Genomic DNA, 18,973 nt, shown 5'->3' on the forward strand with positions numbered 1-18,973 from the left:
ATCATATTTACGGCTAGGTTTTTTTTAAAGGTTTTTTTTTCACTACTTGCATGCATAGGAAAATATGGAGAACCTACAGTAGTTGCTGGCTGTACTCCATCTTTTGTGGTATGTGAATAATTAGTTGATATTGTTGGAAAAAGACACCGGTCCTTCGAGTCCCCCCTATTGTACTGCGATGGTCCATTGGAAGGCAAAGAATCCCTCTGATGCTGAGATTAATTGCCCCATATAAGAAAACCCCTTCATGACTCCCAAGTATTGTAATCAGAATAAACCCGGGATAAACTTTTTTTGCCGAAATAAAAATTGAAATCCAATTATTGATATACAGTGGCCACTTGGGACAGTATTTTCAACAACTAATGTGATCAAACCAGTCAGTATGGACACTGTAGTATAAATCCCCAGTAATACTGATCAGTAGCGCCTCCCTCTGGTGCAGTACTGTAGTGCATTGCATCTCTGGACATCAAGTGATGATGACACCATTATTTTCTTTTCTATCTGTAGACTGAAAATGCTTCTGTTTGTCCATAGAAAAAGATTCCGGCTTTCTGACTTTTATGTAAGGATTTGCTTTATCTGTATTATTATCTGCCTATTTGTTTTCTTCTTTTGGGTGACATTTTGACAGTGGGTGGAATATCGCACAATCCACAGACGTAGGAAGGAATCCTGCAGGTCCTATCATCCGGGCACATTTCTTCTTTTCATTTACGTTCTTTTATTTTTTTCGTTAGCTCTTCTCTCGTTTTCAATAAGAAGTTGGTCCACGTGTCCTACTGGCAGGAGTCTGAGCATTTATTCCTGATTTCTCTTCCAGCCGAGAGGTGAGGACTTGGAGACCTCTTGTAATACTTAGAACTATGATTTATACATGGTGTGGTTTTTCCACTGAAAACTATGGCTTTTCGATGGCAAAGTTTATATTATATGGCTATGTTAACCTCATGTTAACTGTATAGTGTGAGCACATCCTGATGCATTCATGCCCAAGAGGAACCTCTGCCCCTAATCTATGCTGCTCTCAGATGGGGTGCTATAAACCTGATGTCTTTTTAAGGGAAGTTTACTGTATAAAACTGCTCTAAAATGTGTCCTAAGAATACATTTTTACTTTTAAACTTTTTTGTTGTTGTTTTTTGTTAGAATTTCACTTTTGCATCTGAAGAACATGATGGCCAATGTAGTTAGAACATTAAAGTTCCTGTACAAGTCCTTGGATAGGTAGGTGCAATCAAGTCCTTTGTGGGGTATGTGGTGTGAGGAGCGGGAGCACATTGTCATGCTAAGTATGCTTCGGTTGTGTGTAGTCGCCAAGCCGTTCTCGGGGTCCCTCCCACAGTGTTATTGTGCATGCTATATGATGTACGTCCAAAAGGATTTTTCATTGTGACGTTTCCCTTTCAAGGAGAGCATTGTGTACGTTTCTTTGATTTGGGCTCCACTTTTGTGTTGCAGGGCTTTCGGTCAAGCGGAAAATGTGCCTCGTCTTGATCATTTCTTTAGCCTGTTTTTCCAGCGAACAGTGAGGCTGTCCGTGTTACATGCAAACCCAAGTCAGGGACCAGAGTCCTATGATGCCTGCAGCTCCCACTTCACTGACAACCTTCCTGGAGTGCGATGGCTGTCCTTACCTGAAGATATCAAGGTATGTCTTCTTTCATTTTTATTGTAAAATATTTCATAGTGAGGATGATTTAAAGAGGTGGTCGTAACAACAAAGTACATTTTAGTCAATGCATCTTGGAATAATAAGTTCCATGTTTGGATATGTTAAAAAAATGTTCTGTTGCTGATACAATCTTTATAACTGTGCCCCTGCTGTGTACTGTATAATAGCTGTGTCTGACCGTGCAGGGACATGGTCTGATCATACCACAGCTCCTGGGCGGGGGAGGAAGCAAAAGCGTAAACAGACAGGATAGCAGGGGATCACATATTCCACTTTTTCTGAAAACATTTCCCTGCCAGTTTAAAAACATGTTTTATGTCAAAGAAAGAATCCACTGTGATCCCTTGCTATCCTGTCAGTATATTTTTTTCCTTCTTCCCCTGCCCAGGAGCTGTGGTATGATCAGACCATGTTCCTGTACGGTAAGACAAAGCCGTTACACAGTACACAGCAGGGGCACATTTATAAGATTATCTAGGAGCATCTGAATGATAGTCTTGATTCCAAATGCCACAAGACCTCTTCGGAGGTCTTGGCGAGTCCATCCATTGATGGAACAGTAAGGTTTTGGCAGCATAAAGGAATTGGCAAAATTTTGCGGGATTTCTTTCAATTTTCAAATGTTTCATTTCCAGGACGTCCCTCCTGACAGCACCACCAGGAGGTTGTCCTTTTCATCCTTGATAGGGTCAGGAACACAGATGCAGTTAAATAGCCCCTCCCCACCACCACCCCTCAGTGTTTTTCCTGTTCCTATCAGGGGCAGACGCAGGAGAGGAGCGCTGCGAAGATCAAAAGTACCTGGTGCCGAGGGGTATCCGGGTCCGGTTGAGCGGGAGGCTCCCAGGAGCAGCCATATCCCTCTCTTGGGGTCTCTGGGCTGGTGGAGTCTCGATCAGACAGATAGACTCCACAGCGTTGCTGATACCGGTGAAGCTGTGTGTTCCTGGTATCTGTCGCATCCCTCCCCAGGGGGCTCTGGGCAGCGGCTGCTGGGTCAGGGGGCACACTGGCGACGAGTTCCGGGAGCTGTGGCCTTTGGATACCGGGACCGGCCTGGAGAGGCAGAATTACCGGCCGGCGTCTCCTGGACTTCCGGCGCGCCGCGTCATCAGGAGGAGCACCAGTGACCTCATCTGGGGTCGTGACCGGGATCCCGGGCCTAGTTGAGGAGCATGACTTCCGGCGCTCCGTATTAGCTGGGGCGTGCCGGGTCAGGACCTGGGGGTGTGTCTTTGGGATTCCCAGGAGAACATGGCGGCGAGTGCAGGTGATTCTGTGCTGGTCGGCGTGCGTTCCAGACAAGGCTTGCGCAGTCCGGCCGAGTACCTGCAACACCAAGATTGACAGCAGGCTCGGAAGGAGGATGAATCCGATGTCTTGAAGCTGGGTAAGGCAGACTACTTAATGTCGGACAACTAACAGCACATCTAACTTAGTAGATGGGGAGTGCTAGCCGTCCTGACATCCAGTCCTTAGAGCCATCCACAGACCATGTGAGTAGATTGTGGTAAGGGTTGCTTAGCTGGGCTTTAGATCCAATAGCTACAGGGCCTTCTTTCTACATTATCTTTTAGGACAAGGAGATGCCTAGGCGGTCCACTTCAACTGCCAAAAAGAAGGCTAGCAGATGTCCGTTATGTACTGCTAGACTCCCAGAGGGACATGAGAAAAAGCTATGTGAAGCATGTATTGCTAAACTGCTTAGACGAGCAGACCTCTTTACTGACCAATATAAGCACCATGATCAGAGATGAGATTCAGGCTACTGTCTCAGCTTTGGTGCCATCCCAATCTCCCTGTGCTAAGAGACCCAGATGGGACATGGATCCAAGTTCAGAGGAAGGAGAAATATCGGGGTATTCTGATCCGGACTCTAGTGAGTGCGAGAGTTCTTCAGCATTACTTCCAGAAGAACGGAATAGATATCTATTTTTGACCGAAAACACTGACCTGCTCCTACAGGCTGTTAGAAGTACCATGAAGGTTGAGTACTCCACGGAACCATTGACAAAACAAAATGTTTGGCAGCCTGAGAGCTCGTAGGAATAGAGTATTTCCAGTTAATAACCACATAACAGCAATGATACTGGAAGAATGGGAAGACGTGGGAAAGAAGCTAGTAATCCCAAGGGATTTTAAGTATGGCCTTCCCTTCAATCCGGAAGAGACTAAGGTATGGGAGTCCATACCAAAAATCTACTTTCCTGTGGCTAGAGTCTCTAGGAAAACAGCCATCCCATTTGAAGACTTATCTGGCCTGAAGGATCCGATGGACAAAAGATCGGAAGACCTACTTAAGAAAGCCTGGGAGTCATCTACAGCCATCATGAAGGCAAGCACAGTGGCCACCTCAATAGCTAGATCTATGAGTATTTGGGTAGATGAGCCACATTAAAGACAGGGGGCTCCCGGGGAGGAAATCCTGAGATCACTACCATTATTAAGAATGGCAACTGAAGGGGGGAGGGATGGGTAAAGGGGGGTTAATGTTAGGGGGGGGGGGGGATTGAAAAACACATGTATTATTGTTAAATGTTTATTGCATTTTATAATTAATAAAAACTATTTGATTAGAAAAAAAAAGAATGGCAACTGACTTTATGGCAGATGCATCAGCAGATTCAGTCCATTTTGCAGCCAGAAATAATGCGCTATCAAATGCAGCAAGGTGGGCTCTGTGGCTAAGATCTTGGATGGTGGATACCCAGTCAAAGAACAAACTTTGCTCAATACCATTCTTTCTCAGGCCTACATGTATTTGGACCAGTTTTAGATGAGTTGCTGGAGAAAGCATCTGATAAAAAGAAGGGGTTTCCTGCAGAAAAACCAAGTAAAATGCCGTCTTTCGGAGGACTCTCTCCCACCCTAGGCAGGACTATGAAGGAAAGGGGAAGTCCGGTAGATGGAGCTACCCCAAGGGTAGCAAGGGTAGAGGCTCCTTTCGAGACCAGGGCTCAAGACCCAGCAGACAATGACGCCAAAGGTATCGGGGGGAAGACTGCAGTACTTCTTGGAAGGTTGGCAGGAGATCACCCAGAATCTGTGGATCCTGCAGATGGTTGCTCAGGGGTACAGGATAGAGCTCACCCAGTTACCTCCCAAAAATGCTGCCTAACACGTGCCCAGTCTCCAGCGGTCCATCAAAGGCTTCTAAAGGATATTGAGGAGCTTATGGAATTGCGGGTCATAGTTCAGGTGCCCCATTCCCAACAATTTCATGGACATTATTCCAGTCTGTTTTCCATTAACAAAAAAACCAGGAGGGGAATACCGAACAATAATAAACCTAAAACCATTAAACCGGTGGGTAACTTACAAGTAGTTCAAAATGGAGTCTCTCAGATCAATCATACCATTGATAAGGAAGGACTCAGTAATGAGCACGCTAGATCTCAAAAGTGCTTATTACCATGTACCCATCCGTGCCTCACATCAAAAATACCTCAGGTTTGCGATAAAATATCAAGGGAGAATACATCATTTTCAGTTCCGGTGCCTGGCCTTCGGTCTCTCCTCCGCTCCACATATATTCACAAAACTCATGGCAGTTATTGCTTTCTTGAGAGAAAAGAACATTCTCATCGTCTTGTACCTGGACGACCTTCTGCTGGTGGCAGACTCGCCACAACAGATGGAAGACTCTTTAACATCAACCACGTCACTCCTGCAGAGGCTGGGGTGAGTAATAAACTTAAAGAAATCAAGTCTCAGGCGATACAAAAGTGAAAATACATATCGATCAGGAAAGCCATGAGGGTTCTAGGTCTAATGACTTCCTGTATTCCCAGCGTCCAATGGAGTCAGTTTCATTCAAGGATCCTACAATTGGAGGTCCTTTCAGTATGGGACGGCAAGAAGGCTTCGTTGGACAACAGGATGTTACTATCCGGAGAGGTAAAACAGTCTCTGTCATGGTGGACCAGTATAGCAAACCTCGAGGAAGGAAGACCCTGGAGAGTGTTCCCATTCTTAAACATCACTACTTACGTAAGCCTCGGGCTGGGGAGCTCACAGGACATTACCTCCAGGGAACACGGCCCACATCTGTACGCAACAGTGCATCAGACCTCAGGGAACTCAGAGCGATTTGGGAAGCGCTGAGAAGATGCCAAGAGGAGCTACACGAGCATAACTTCAGGATCTTCACGGACAACTTGACTTAGCAGAGACAATATTTTCCTGGGCAGCACTCACAGTGATCTCCATCACAGCAGTACATATGAAAGGCTCAAAAAATCAGGTGGCAGACTTTCTGAGCAGGGGAAAGGTCCAACCCTTGGAATGGTCTCTAAATGAAAACCTCTTTGCTCAGCTAACCGGGTACTGGGGCATGCCACAAATAGACTTATTCGCCTCAAGGAGGAATACAAAGACAAAGGAAGAATTCTTTTGGTTAAATCCAGGAGACAATCCAACGAGGGTAGACGCCTTGACACAGAGCTGGGATATGGAACTTGCTTATGCTTTCCCACCACTCACTCTAATACCGAGAGTTCTGAGGAAGATACAGGAGAGTCACGCGTCAGTAATCCTAATAGTCGCATACTGGCCCAAAAGGAGCTGGTTCTCTCTATTAAAGTGGCTGGCGTTGGAAAACCCAATTCTCCTACCATCAAGACGAGATCTGAGGCAGGGGCCGCTAGTTCATCAGAATCTAGAGATGTTGCAGCTGTCAGCTTGGATCCTGAAAAGCAGATCCTGAGGTCAAAGGGTTTGTCAGAACCAGTCATCTCTGCCATGCAAAAAAGCATTAGAGAAAATTACAAAAGAACAACCCAAATAAAATAAAGGCTATATATAAATCAGTATCACAATCATAAATATAGTGATATTAGCTCACCCGGGTGTCTTTTAAGTAAAAAGAAAGTGGAGACCACTTAAACCAAGAACCAAAACCAATCACCAAACCAAAGGATGCATCAGGAAGACCAGACTGGATCAAGATATATTCTTTCATTATTTATCAAGCAGCGATACAATATATAAAAAACTACCGTTAAAAAATATACGATAAAAATACAAAACAATCATACAAAAAAGTGTGCAGCACGGGACGGCATATAAAAATGAATATACGGATACCCAACCACACAATAATAATTTATATTTCCGTGCAAGGTAAGTATTACCCACAATCAGGGTATATTCCCTGAAAAATTGAGTGACACAATGTGGAAACAATAATAAAAAATAATAAAAACTACAAAATTGATGTGCAATATATGCAAAAAAGTGCTGAAGTGCAAATAAATTCAAAGAACACATTTGTTTTAACCATCAGGGTTATTTCCAGACCCTGCACAGTGCTGATAGAGACAAAGTGCTAAGTGCTGAACTATAACAGATTTCAGGGAAAAATAGTGGATATTAGTGGATATTACCTTAGGGCACCGCGCCGTCCTGAATACATGCACACACCTGACACGCGTTTCGGAACTAAATTCCTTCGTCACCCCCTGACGAAGGAATTTAGTTCCGAAATGCGCGTCGGGTGTGTGCGTGTACTCAGGACGGCGCGGTGCCCTAAGGTAATATCCACTATTTTTCCTTGAAATCTGTTATAGTTCAGCACTTAGCACTTTGTCTCTATCAGCACTGTGCAGGGTCTGGAAAGGTCTAGTAAAATAGGGGGCAAATCACTGAGGGATCAGTGACCTGTCAGAAGCCATACTGATGAATACCAAGCAGAACACCACCTGAAGACCCTCCACAGACCAAAACTGAGCATGAGAATATCATTTACTCAAAACTGAAAATAAAGATTACACAGCAACAAGACGGATTTAGTCAACCAAGTTATCATTGTAATCAGTATAACTGCGCCACCCTGACACTTTTTGTAGGTTACTGTGCACAATCCTGCTGACAGGTTCCCTTTAACCCCTTCATGACCCAGCCTATTTTGACCTTAAAGACCTTGCCGTTTTTTGCAATTCTGACCAGTCTCCCTTTATGAGGTAATAACTCAGGAATGCTTCAACGGATCCTAGCGGTTCTGAGATTATTTTTTCACGACACATTGGGCTTCATGTTAGTGGTAAATTTAGTTCAATAAATTCTGCGTTTATTTGTGATAAAAACGGAAATTTGGCGAAAATTTTGAAAATTTTGCAATTTTTACATTTTGAATTTTTATTCTGTTAAACCAGAGAGTTATGTGACACAAAATAGTTAATAAATAACATTTCCCACATGTATACTTTACATCAGCACAATTTTGGAAACAAAATTTTTTTTTGCTAGGAAGTTATAAGGGTTAAAATTTGACCAGCGATTTCTCATTTTTACAACGAAATTTACAAAACCATTTTTTTTAGGGACCACCTCACATTTGAAGTCAGTTTGAGGGGTCTATATGGCTGAAAATACCCAAAAGTGACACCATTCTAAAAACTGCACCCCTCAAGGTGCACAAAACCACATTCAAGAAGTTTATTAACCCTTCAGGTGCTTCACAGCAGCAGAAGCAACATGGAAGGAAAAAATGAACATTTAACTTTATAGTCACAAAAATTATCTTTTAGCAACAATTTTTTTATTTTCCCAATGGTAAAAGGAGAAACTGAACCACGAAAGTTGTTGTCCAATTTGTCCTGAGTACACCGATACCTCATATGTGGGGGTAAACCACTGTTTGGGCGCACGTCAGGGCTTGGAAGGGAAGGAGCGCCATTTGACTTTTTGAATGAAAAATTGGCTCCACTCTTTAGCGGATACCATGTCACGTTTGGAGAGCCCCCGTGTGCCTAAAAATTGGAGCTCCCCCACAAGTGACCCCATTTTGGAAACTAGACGCCCCAAGGAACTTATCTAGATGCATAGTGAGCACTTTGAACCCCCAGGTGCTTCACAAATTGATCTGTAAAAATGAAAAAGTACTTTTTTTTCACAAAAAAATTCTTTTAGCCTCAATTTTTTTCATTTTCACATGGGCAACAGGATAAAATGGATCATAAAATTTGTTGGGCAATTTCTCCCGAGTACGCCGATACCTCATATGTGGGGGTAAACCACTGTTTGGGCACTCGGCAGGGCTCGGAAGGGAAGGCGCGCCATTTGACTTTTTGAATGGAAAATTAGCTCCAATTGTTAGCGGACACCATGTCGCGTTTGGAGAGCCCCTGTGTGCCTAAACATTGGAGCTCCCCCACAAGTGACCCCATTTTGGAAACTAGACCCCCAAGGAACTTATCTAGATGCATATTGAGCACTTTAAACCCCCAGGTGCTTCACAGAAGTTTATAACGCAGAGCCATGAAAATAAAAAATAATTTTTCTTTCCTCAAAAATGATCTTTTAGCCTGCAATTTTTTATTTTCCCAAGGGTAACAGGAGAAATTTGACCCCAATATTTGTTGTCCAGTTTCTCCTGAGTACGGTGATACCCCATATGTGGGAGTAAACTACTGTTTGGGCACATGCCGGGGCTCGGAATTGAAGTAGTGATGTTTTGAAATGCAGACTTTGATGGAATGCTCTGCGGGCGTCACATTGCGTTTGCAGAGCCCCTGATGTGGCTAAACAGTAGAAACCCCCCACAAGTGACCCTATTTTGGAAACTAGACCCCGAAAGGAACTTATTTAGATGTGTGGTGAGCACTTTGAACCCCCAAGTGCTTCATAGAAGTTTATAATGCAGAGCCGTGAAAATAATAAATACGTTTTCTTTCCTCAAAAATAATTATTTAGCCCAGAATTTTTTATTTTCCCAAGGGTTACAGGAGAAATTGGACCCCAAAAGTTGTTGTCCAGTTTCTCCTGAGTACGCTGATACCCCATGTGTGGGGGTAAACCACTGTTTGGGCACACGTCGGGGCTCAGAAGGGAAGTAGTGACTTTTGAAATGCAGACTTTGATGGAATGGTCTGCGGGCGTCACGTTGCGTTTGCAGAGCCCCTGGTGTGCCTAAACAGTAGAAACCCCCCACAAGTGACCCCATTTTAGAAACTAGACCCCCCAAGGAACTTACCTAGATATGTGGTGAGCACTTTGAACCCCCAAGTGCTTCACAGACGTTTACAACGCAGAGCCGTGAAAATAAAAAATAATTTTTCTTTCCTCAAAAATGATGTTTTAGCAACCAATTTTTTATTTTCACAAGGGTAACAGGAGAAATTGGACGCCAGTAATTGTTGCGCAGTTTATCCTGAGTATGCTGGTACCCCATATGTGGGGGTAAACCACTGTTTGGGCACACGTCGGGGCTCGGAATTGAGGGAGCACCATTTGACTTTTTGAATACGAGATTGGCTGGAATCAATGGTGGCGCCATGTTGCGTTTGGAGACCCCTGATGTGCCTAAACAGTGGAAACCCCTCAATTCTACCTCCAACACTAACCCCCCCACACCCCTAACCCTAATCCCAACTGTAGCCATAACCCTAATCACAACCCTAACCACAACCCTAATTCCAACCCTAAGGCTATGTGCCCACGTTGCGGATTCGTGTGAGATTTTTCAGCACCATTTTTGAAAAATCCACGGGTAAAAGGCACTGCGTTTTACCTGCGGATTTACCGCGGATTTCCAGTGTTTTTTGTGCGGATTTCACCTGCGGATTCCTATTGAGGAACAGGTGTAAAACGCTGCGGAATCCGCACAAAGAATTGACATGCTGCGGAAAATACAACGCAGCGTTTCCGCGCGGTATCTTCCGCACCATGGGCACAGCGGATTTGGTTTTCCATAGGTATACTTGGTACTGTAAACATGATGGAACACTGCTGCGAATCCGCAGCGGCCAATCTGCTGCGGATCCGCAGCCAAATCCGCACCGTGTGCACATGGCCTAATTCTAAAGGTATGTGCACACGCTGCGGAAAACGCTGCGGATCCGCAGCAGTTTCCCATGAGTTTACAGTTCAAAGTAAACCTATGGGTAACAAAAATCGCTGTACACATGCTGCGGAAAAACTGCATGGAAACGCAGCGGTTTACATTCCGCAGCGTGTCACTTCTTTGTGCGGATTCCGCAGCGGTTTTACAACTGCTCAAATAGAAAATCGCAGTTGTAAAACCGCAGTGAAATGCGCAGAAAAAACGCGGTAAATCCACCATAAATCCGCAGCGGTTTAGCACTGCGGATTTATCAAATCCGCAGCGGAAAAATCCGCAGAGGACCAGAATACGTGTGCACATACCGAAACCCTAACCCTAGCCCTAACCCTAAGGCTGGGTTCACACTGCGTTGTGTGAACCCGTTTAACGGACTACGTTACACCGCGGCATAACGCGGTGTAACGTAGTCCGTTAACGCCGCCATTACAAGCAATGGCGAGCGCATCGCTAGCGCACGTCCACAATGGGCGTGCGCTAGCGATGTGCCGTCATTGAGTGACGGACCCGAGACGTCGCCTGCAGCGTTTCCGGGTCCGTCACTGCTAGCTCGCCGCTAGCGCAGATGGAGCTAGCAGAAGCTCCATCTGCGCTAGCGCTGTGCAAGTGCCGGCACTTGCGTTAGTGCAGTCCGTTTAACGGATATGTTGAACGGACTGCACTAACGTAGTGTGAACCTAGCCCTAACCCTAGCCCTAGCCCTAGCCCTAACCCTATTCTAACATTAGTGGGAAAAAAAAATTCTTTATTTTTTTTATTGTCCCTACCTATGGGGGTGACAAAGGGAAGGGGGGTCATTTATTATTTTTTTTATTTTGATCACTGAGATATAATCTCTCAGTGATCAAAATGCACTTTGGAACGAATCTGCCGGCCGGCAGATTCGGCGGGCGCACTGCGCATGCGCCCGCCATTTTGGAAGATGGCGGCGCCCAGGGAGAAGACGGACGGACCCCGGCAGGATTGGTAAGTATGATGGAGTGGGGGGGAGCACGGGGGGGAAGGGGAATCGGAGCGCGGGGGGGCTGGAACGGAGCACGGGGGGGTGGATCGGAGTGCAGGGGGGGTGATTGGAGCACGGGGGGGGTGATTGGAGCACGGGGGGAGCGGACAAGAGCACGGAGGGGAACGGACAGGAGGACGGAGGGGAGCGGAGCTGTGTAAAGGACAGATCGGTGGCTTGGGGGGGCGATCGGTGGGGTGGGGTGGGGGCACATCAATGTTTCCAGCCATGGCCGATGATATTGCAGCATCGGCCATGGCTGGATTGTAATATTTCACCAGTTATAATAGGTGAAATATTACAAATCGCTCTGATTGGCAGTTTCACTTTCAACAGCCAATCAGAGCGATCGTAGCCACGGGGGGGGGGGGGTGAAGCCATCCCCCCTGGGCTAAACTACCACTCCCCCTGTCCCTGCAGATCGGGTGAAATGGGAGTTAACCCTTTCACCCGATCTGCAGGGACGCGATCTTTCCATGACGCCACATAGGCGTCATGGGTCGGATTGGCACCGACTTTCATGACGCCTACGTGGCATCATGGGTCGGGAAGGGGTTAAAGGACATGCAATAAAGGATTTTTTTTTACCAGAACTGGGAGTGCCACCCTCCTTTATTTTTTTTCTTATGGACACCTACATCACAGACGCTTGGCACCTCTGTGACACATACCTCCTGTCCAGTACCTGCCCCCTTACAATGCAAACATTGAATATATGAAATTGGAACTGCATTACTGCTGTAGAAAATGTTTAAAAATGAAGATACTTACTGCACAATTTGGCCAATTCATGAGAGCCCAACAGCCCCAACAGACCTACCCCTTTGATGGGACCCTAACCCAAAATGCCTCTTCCAGGCTGAGAGCCTACAGTTTTACGGACTGGCAGGATCCAGCTCTTTCACTGATGTGAAAATGGTAGCCCTGTTTAACAGATCTTACTTGTAACACAGGAGCCTCTACAAACGCAAGTCTCCAGATGGAGTAGGTGGATGTATGTTTGTAGGTACTGCATGGAATTGCTTGTGACTTTTAAAAGTCACTGAAGGGTTTGGTAGAAACGTAATAAATGGGTTTCTGTCCATTTTTGGAAGTGTTGACATATTGTTTATCCAAACCACCTGATTTGTAACTTTAGCGATGTGCCATGGGACAGCAGCCTATGCAGGTTACATAAGAGCGGAAATCAGCCTGAACAGGTCTAATTCCAAAGCAACCGGAGAAAATCACAATTTGTCTCTATATGCCCTAATAATGCATAATAAGCAAAATGGATGGCGACTCCTTCATGAGACCTCCTTCTCCCTCTGCCTGTTTCCTCTCCCTGATCCTTACTTCTCCACATTCCCCTCTTCATAGAGTATAATGGGCTGCATGACATGATGCCTGCAGTTTGTCTTGTCTGAGCAAGACTGATTTGAGCTGGGTTTCAAAGTGGATGACAAGTTCCAGGGGATGAGTCTCATAAGTGAGGAAGAAAGCTGATTTTAGATATATTACAAATATTATTATATTTGCCCTTACATTTTTATTTTAACTCAGGAGTGAGGTGAGACCAGAGATGATTGGCTCATTTCAGTAGCTAAACCAGCCCCCTTATGTGTTACAACTGATTTTATAGACAGAAAAGGGAACTGGCTTATCTATTGAAGTGTGTCTGCCCCCTTTACAGATATATTACTATGTATTAACACTGTAAGCTGTCTTCTGTGTCAAATCCAATACGAAAGTGGATCTGCTGGGACCTGGGCCTCATCTGAATTCTATTATATTAGGTAGTTCTATTTTACTCACCTCTAGAGAGATTTTTTCAAGTGGATACCCCCTTTTAAAGTATTTAGCTCTGCAGCATGCGCTTTACGTATCATGGCTACTGCGGCATCTCGCTAGGTGGACGTACCCTGTCAGATAATGAAGGTAATGTACACGTGTGAGTGTATGAAGCGCGCACTCGTATATGTCATACAGCTCAACAGAAAGGTCCAGGCATGTGCAAATGTCTGTGATGGTCTCGCTCCATGTAGTGAGAGGTATGTAACGTTACTGACCATGACTGCACCGAGTCGCTGAGCTGTTTTTATCATCTCCATAGATACTTTTATGTACATTTAGGTCAAAGTTCATTTAGTGTCAGGGACTGAAATGGAAAGTAATAACTTTCCAAGAAACTAGGTCCTAATTCTGTGAATATAGAGGCCGTGACGTCACCTTCAGGTCACAGGATAATGATTCTAGGAGACACCAGAGCCAGTAACCTTTTATTCTTCTGACCCTAGCGACGTGAATAATTTGCTATTTTCGTTTCCAAACTGAAGTCTAATTGTGCTGGGAGACACATTTTCCAGACAAATCTTCCACTTTTGTAAAAACTATGAAACTCTGTGAGAAAATATATTCTATAAGTGATGTGACATGGGACCCGTGGTTGCGTCTGGACAGGTCTTTGCTCCGTGTCTCATGTTTTGCCTGGTAGGTTTCTGTATCTATCATGTGTCTTGTGCCTAACATGGCGCCAGAAATATCTGCAGAAAATAAGAACATCCCTTCACTTTTCTTGTTTTTTATGGTGCATATGCTAAAACATTATCCCATGTTGGCATTATATGGCCAGTCAGAAGGAGTGACCCTGCTCTCGTTGGTCAGACAGGACTTTTGGTGAACAGTAGCTTCTTTCTTTCCTAATTTGGGAAGATTTGGTGCTCCTGGAGGATGTGTGAAGTTCAACAATGCCAGCAGTTTTTCCTTCTCTCTTGGGCATCAGCCAGCCATATCCAGTTGTCCCAGAAGCCAGTATAACAGTCTGTAATGTGTTTATTATCTCGCCACATTAAAGTTTAGCTTTTCATTTTAATTTTTTTTCAGATGGAGATTGATACAGTACTGAGTGATTTGGAGGCTCTTGATTTTGCAGAACTAGTAAGTGCTTTACAATATTGTCTTATAAATCTACATTGGGACTGATACTATACATAGACATGATGCACCTAGGTTAAGTATGGTTCACAAAGAAGTAGAGTATTTTTTGGACTATAAAACGCACATTTTAGCAAGAAAAACTCTTGCTAAAAATTGTTCAAGTTTTATAGCTTGGAGGTAGCAGTTTGGATGTGCAGTGGTACAGAGATTTTATATTAAAACCTCATAAAGTTTATTTTCCATCATAAACTTTACAGCTCCAAAACGAAAACAGCTTGTCCTACATAAAAATTAATAAGAAAAACAGTCCTTTCTTCAGGCACAATGAAACAATATAGCAGCCTCGCCACTCTCTGGATTCCAGGCAGTATCCGCTCCAGAGCCTTAAACGCGTTCACCAAACACGCACACTGCTGTTCAGCTCCAACGCAGCTTCACAGTGCTGAGCTAACCTAGCTGCTGTTATTAGGCCTGTAAGCCTTGGGCTGGATTATGGGAACAACCTTTTTCACCCTGACTCTTTTGGTTGCTTGTAAATAGAGGACACAAAATCCAGTCAAATTAACCCTCTCAACCTCCGCTTTCTTAGGCTTCTTTTATACATATCAGGTTTTTTGCGGCCCGTTATTGCAGATCGATGTTTTTCGGCTTTCCAATATTATGGAAATAGTATTGGAGAAAAAACGGCGTTCTGCAAAATCGGAAGTCACGGTGCACTGCAAAAACAAGCTTCCATGTCCATAAGCCGTGAAAAAGATCGAGCAGGCTCGATCTTTTTTCGCGGCCGTAAATACAGCCATACGGTTCACCGTGAAATTATTGCTGCCCGTTTTTGCGGCCCCATAGATATCTATTGGGACCGCAAAACAACATTGTGTAAAAGAGGCCTTATAGTGTGTATAAATATGCATGTAGCAGAGCTGTATGTTAATATAAATGTGAATGTTGGAGAGCTAGATGTAAACGTACATGTAGCCATGCTGTATATGTGTATAAATGTGCATATAGCAGAGCTGTGTGTGCATATGTAATTGTGCTTGTAGCAGAGCTGGGTATATAAATGTGCATGTGGCCAAGCTGGGTATGTATGGAAATGTGCTTGTAGCAGAGCTGTGTGTGTATATGTAAATGTACATGTGGCTGAGTTGTGTGTGTATGTAAAAGTGCATGTAGCAGAGCTGTGGGTGCACATGGCCGAACTGTGTGTTTATGTAAATGTGCGTGTACTGTGCGTGCTCGTGCATTTTTATATTATTATTATTGTTATAGCGCCATTTATTCCAAGGAGCATTACATGTGAAAAGGAATATACATAATACAAAAGTATAATAATCTTGAACAAAACAAGTCACAACTGGTACAGGAGGAGAGAGGACCCTGCCCGCGAGGGCTCACAATCTACAAGGAATGGGTGAGAATACAGTGGGTGAGTGTAGAGCTGGTCGTGCAGCGGTGTGGTGGAGTGAGGGATACATCAGGTTGTAGGCTTGTCGGAAGAGGTGGGTCTTCAGGTTCTTTTTGAAGGTTTTCACAGTAGGCGAGAGTCTGATATGTTGAGGTAGAGAGTTCTAGAGTAAGGGGCATACACGTGAAAAATCTTGTATGCGATTGTGGGAGGAGGAGATACGAGGGGAGTAGAGAAGGAGATCTTGTGAGGATCTGTATGATGGACATGATTCAGAGAAACACTGACAATAGATCTATTATTTCCTATTCTACGCTACTGTGCTAAAATTAGTCATATTGATGTCTCCACTTTACACCGCTAGGAAGGTTTAATTAGTGGGAAAAATATTTTTTTTCCATTTCCTGCTGTCTCAACCTGGGGTGCATCTTATAGTGCAGTGCGTCCTATAGTCTGAAAAATATGGTTCATTTGTTTACCACAGTAGCTGATTTTTATTTTAATAGTTGAGGACAATGGGGGAAAAACATATGGTGAAATGATTTACCAGCATGTGTAGTAATCCACTTCCACTTTTGCTTGTACAATCTCTTTATTGTGTAGTTCATGTAAACCATTTATTGAATCACATATTTCTTCCATGTTTTCTACCATTGCAGTCTGAAGATTACTATGAGATGAGACGCTTGTACATGATTCTAGGAACTTGCCTGTTTTACAAGGTATATTACCGTAGCTACAAGTCCTGGGACAGCGAGTCTGATCAGTCTTTATCTGATGCAGTATGGATAACTAAGCATGGGACTGTTAGGGGCTACTGTGAGCTGCCAGAGCACTTAACAGATTCAATCTGGGGAGGGATTGTACACAGACCATTTACTACATGTGAAGAAGAGATTGTATTATTGTTCCGCCAACCTTTTCCTTTTCTTATTTACTTAGATAGTTTTTTGTTTTTTTTTTTACTTCTTTTCAGGGTTACTTGGTGACCAATCACTTGCCCAAGGAAGATCTGATTGATGTTACCCTCTATTGCCGACATTATTACTTGTTATCGTTGGCATCAGAGCGGATCGAACAGCTTGTAGTATGGCGGGAGGTGTACCCCTGTCATATAGAGAAGCATGGCTCACTAAGCAAGGATGAATACAGTCCGCCCGAGGCACGGTACTTCCTTCTCATCGTAGGCCTGGTAAGCATTTCTCCAACATATCTGTAGGATTTTTTCTTTTTGTGACTAATTTTGTGTGCAATTAATGTTAATTTTAGTACTGTTGGTTTAGATACCTTGCAGCTTACAGTAAATTTGAACATGGACTGTGTAGCTAAAGATGTTTAAAATTCATTAGTGGCATGTAAAAGTTTGGGCACCCCTGGTCAGAATTACTGTTATTGTGAAGAGTTAAGTACCGTAAGTTGAAGATGAAATGATCTCTAAAAGACCCACAGTTATAGATGACACATTTCCTTTTGTATTTTAGGCAAAAAAACTAAAAATATTTTAATCTTTTACATTTTTAAAAATGACAAAAAGGAAAATGGGCCAATGCAAAAGTTTGGACACCCTGCATGGTTCGTACCTACTAGCACCCCCTTTTTAAAATATCACAACTTGTAAACGCTTTTTGTAGCCAGCTAAGAGACGTTCAGTTCTTGTTTGAGGGATTTTCACCCATTCTTCCTTGGAAAATGCATCCAGTTCCGTGAGATTCCTGAGTCGTCTTGCATTCACTGCTATTTTGAGGTCTTGCCACAGATTTTCAATGATGGTTCAGATCAGGGAACTGTGAGGGCCACTGTAAAAACCTCTTGCTTGCGCTTTTGAGGTAGTCTGTTGTGGATTTTGACATGTGTTTAGGATCGTTATCCATTTGTAGAAGCCATCCTCTTTTTATCTTCAGGTTTTGTCCAGATAGTGTTATATTTTCATCAATAATTTGTTGAAATTTCATTGAATCCATTCTTCCCTCTACTGGTGAAATGTTCCCTGTGCCATTGACTGCAACACAACCTCAAAGCATGATTGATCCACCCCCATGCTTAATGGTTGGCGAGATGTTATTTTCTTGAAATTCTGTGCCCTTTTTTCTCCACACATACCTTGATCATTGTGGCCAAAGAGTTCTATATTAACCTCATCGGTCCACAGGGATTCCAAAATGCATCCGGATTCTTTAGATGTTCTTTTCTATACTTTTAAAATTGAAAGACCTGCTCACCTGTTAGGCCGGCCTCACACTAGCGTGTTTTACGGACGTAAGAGAGGTGCTGAAATTACGGATTGCATACGGTACAATGCTTCTCTATGCCCCAGCTCCTATCAGCCGTATTTTACTGATCCGTATTATACGGTCTTCTACGGCCGTAGAAAAACGCAGCATGCGGCGTTTGTCACCGTATTGCGCAAAAAATACGCCTATGCTGGATGTCCTCATATGAACTCGAGCCTGGGAACTTTTCAGAATATTTTCCCACACTCGAGTTCATACGAGGACATCCAGCAGAGGGCGCATCACCGCAACTGAAGGTAACTACAGGTCATTGACCTACATTCCATTCATTCCCCGGGGTTTTACAGGCAGGAGCACAGCTGCATTAGCAGAGCTTCTGCTTGTAAAAGTAGTTAACCCCTTCAGATGGATTTACATCGTGGGACGTGACAGAACGATGGAAGGTATGGGATATTGTTGTTTTTTTATTTTACCTTTTTTACAGAACGAGGGTCTTCAGGTGGATTACCAGTATTATAAAATATTACTAAAACCTGTGTATTTATTTCATTAAAATACTTTGTAATAATGTGTGTGTTTTTTAACCATTTCATACCATTGGATTTATAATGGATAGGTGTCATAATTTATGCCTCTCCATTATTAACCTGGCTTAATGTCACCTTACAATAGCAAGGTGACATTAACCCTTCATTACCCCATATCCCACCGCTACACGGGAATGGGAAGAGAGTGGCCAAGTGCCAGAATAGGCGCATCTTCCAGATGTGCCTTTTCTGGGGTGGCTGGGGGCAGATGTTTTTAGCCGGGGGGGGGGGGGGCAATAACCATGGACCCTCTCCAGGCTATTAATATCTGCCCTCAGTCACTGGCTTTACCATTCTGGCGGAGAAAATTGCGC

General features: G+C 43.9%; 1 protein-coding gene across 3 annotated transcripts in view; it reads left to right on the forward strand.

The window, feature by feature from the left end:
- INTU (inturned planar cell polarity protein) overlaps positions 1-18,973 on the forward strand; it is a 148,816-nt gene that overhangs the window by 116,783 nt on the left and 13,060 nt on the right. For all 3 annotated transcript variants that reach the window (XM_069743932.1, XM_069743930.1, XM_069743931.1), the window contains exons 6-11: positions 744-833; positions 1,153-1,230; positions 1,465-1,654; positions 14,383-14,436; positions 16,501-16,563; positions 16,818-17,033. In XM_069743932.1, the coding sequence (XP_069600033.1) occupies positions 744-833; positions 1,153-1,230; positions 1,465-1,654; positions 14,383-14,436; positions 16,501-16,563; positions 16,818-17,033 (691 nt within the window). The remainder of the gene's footprint in view (positions 1-743; positions 834-1,152; positions 1,231-1,464; positions 1,655-14,382; positions 14,437-16,500; positions 16,564-16,817; positions 17,034-18,973) is intronic.

Source organism: Ranitomeya imitator, chromosome 1, assembly GCF_032444005.1.
Source record: "Ranitomeya imitator isolate aRanImi1 chromosome 1, aRanImi1.pri, whole genome shotgun sequence".
NCBI lineage: Eukaryota > Metazoa > Chordata > Amphibia > Anura > Dendrobatidae > Ranitomeya > Ranitomeya imitator.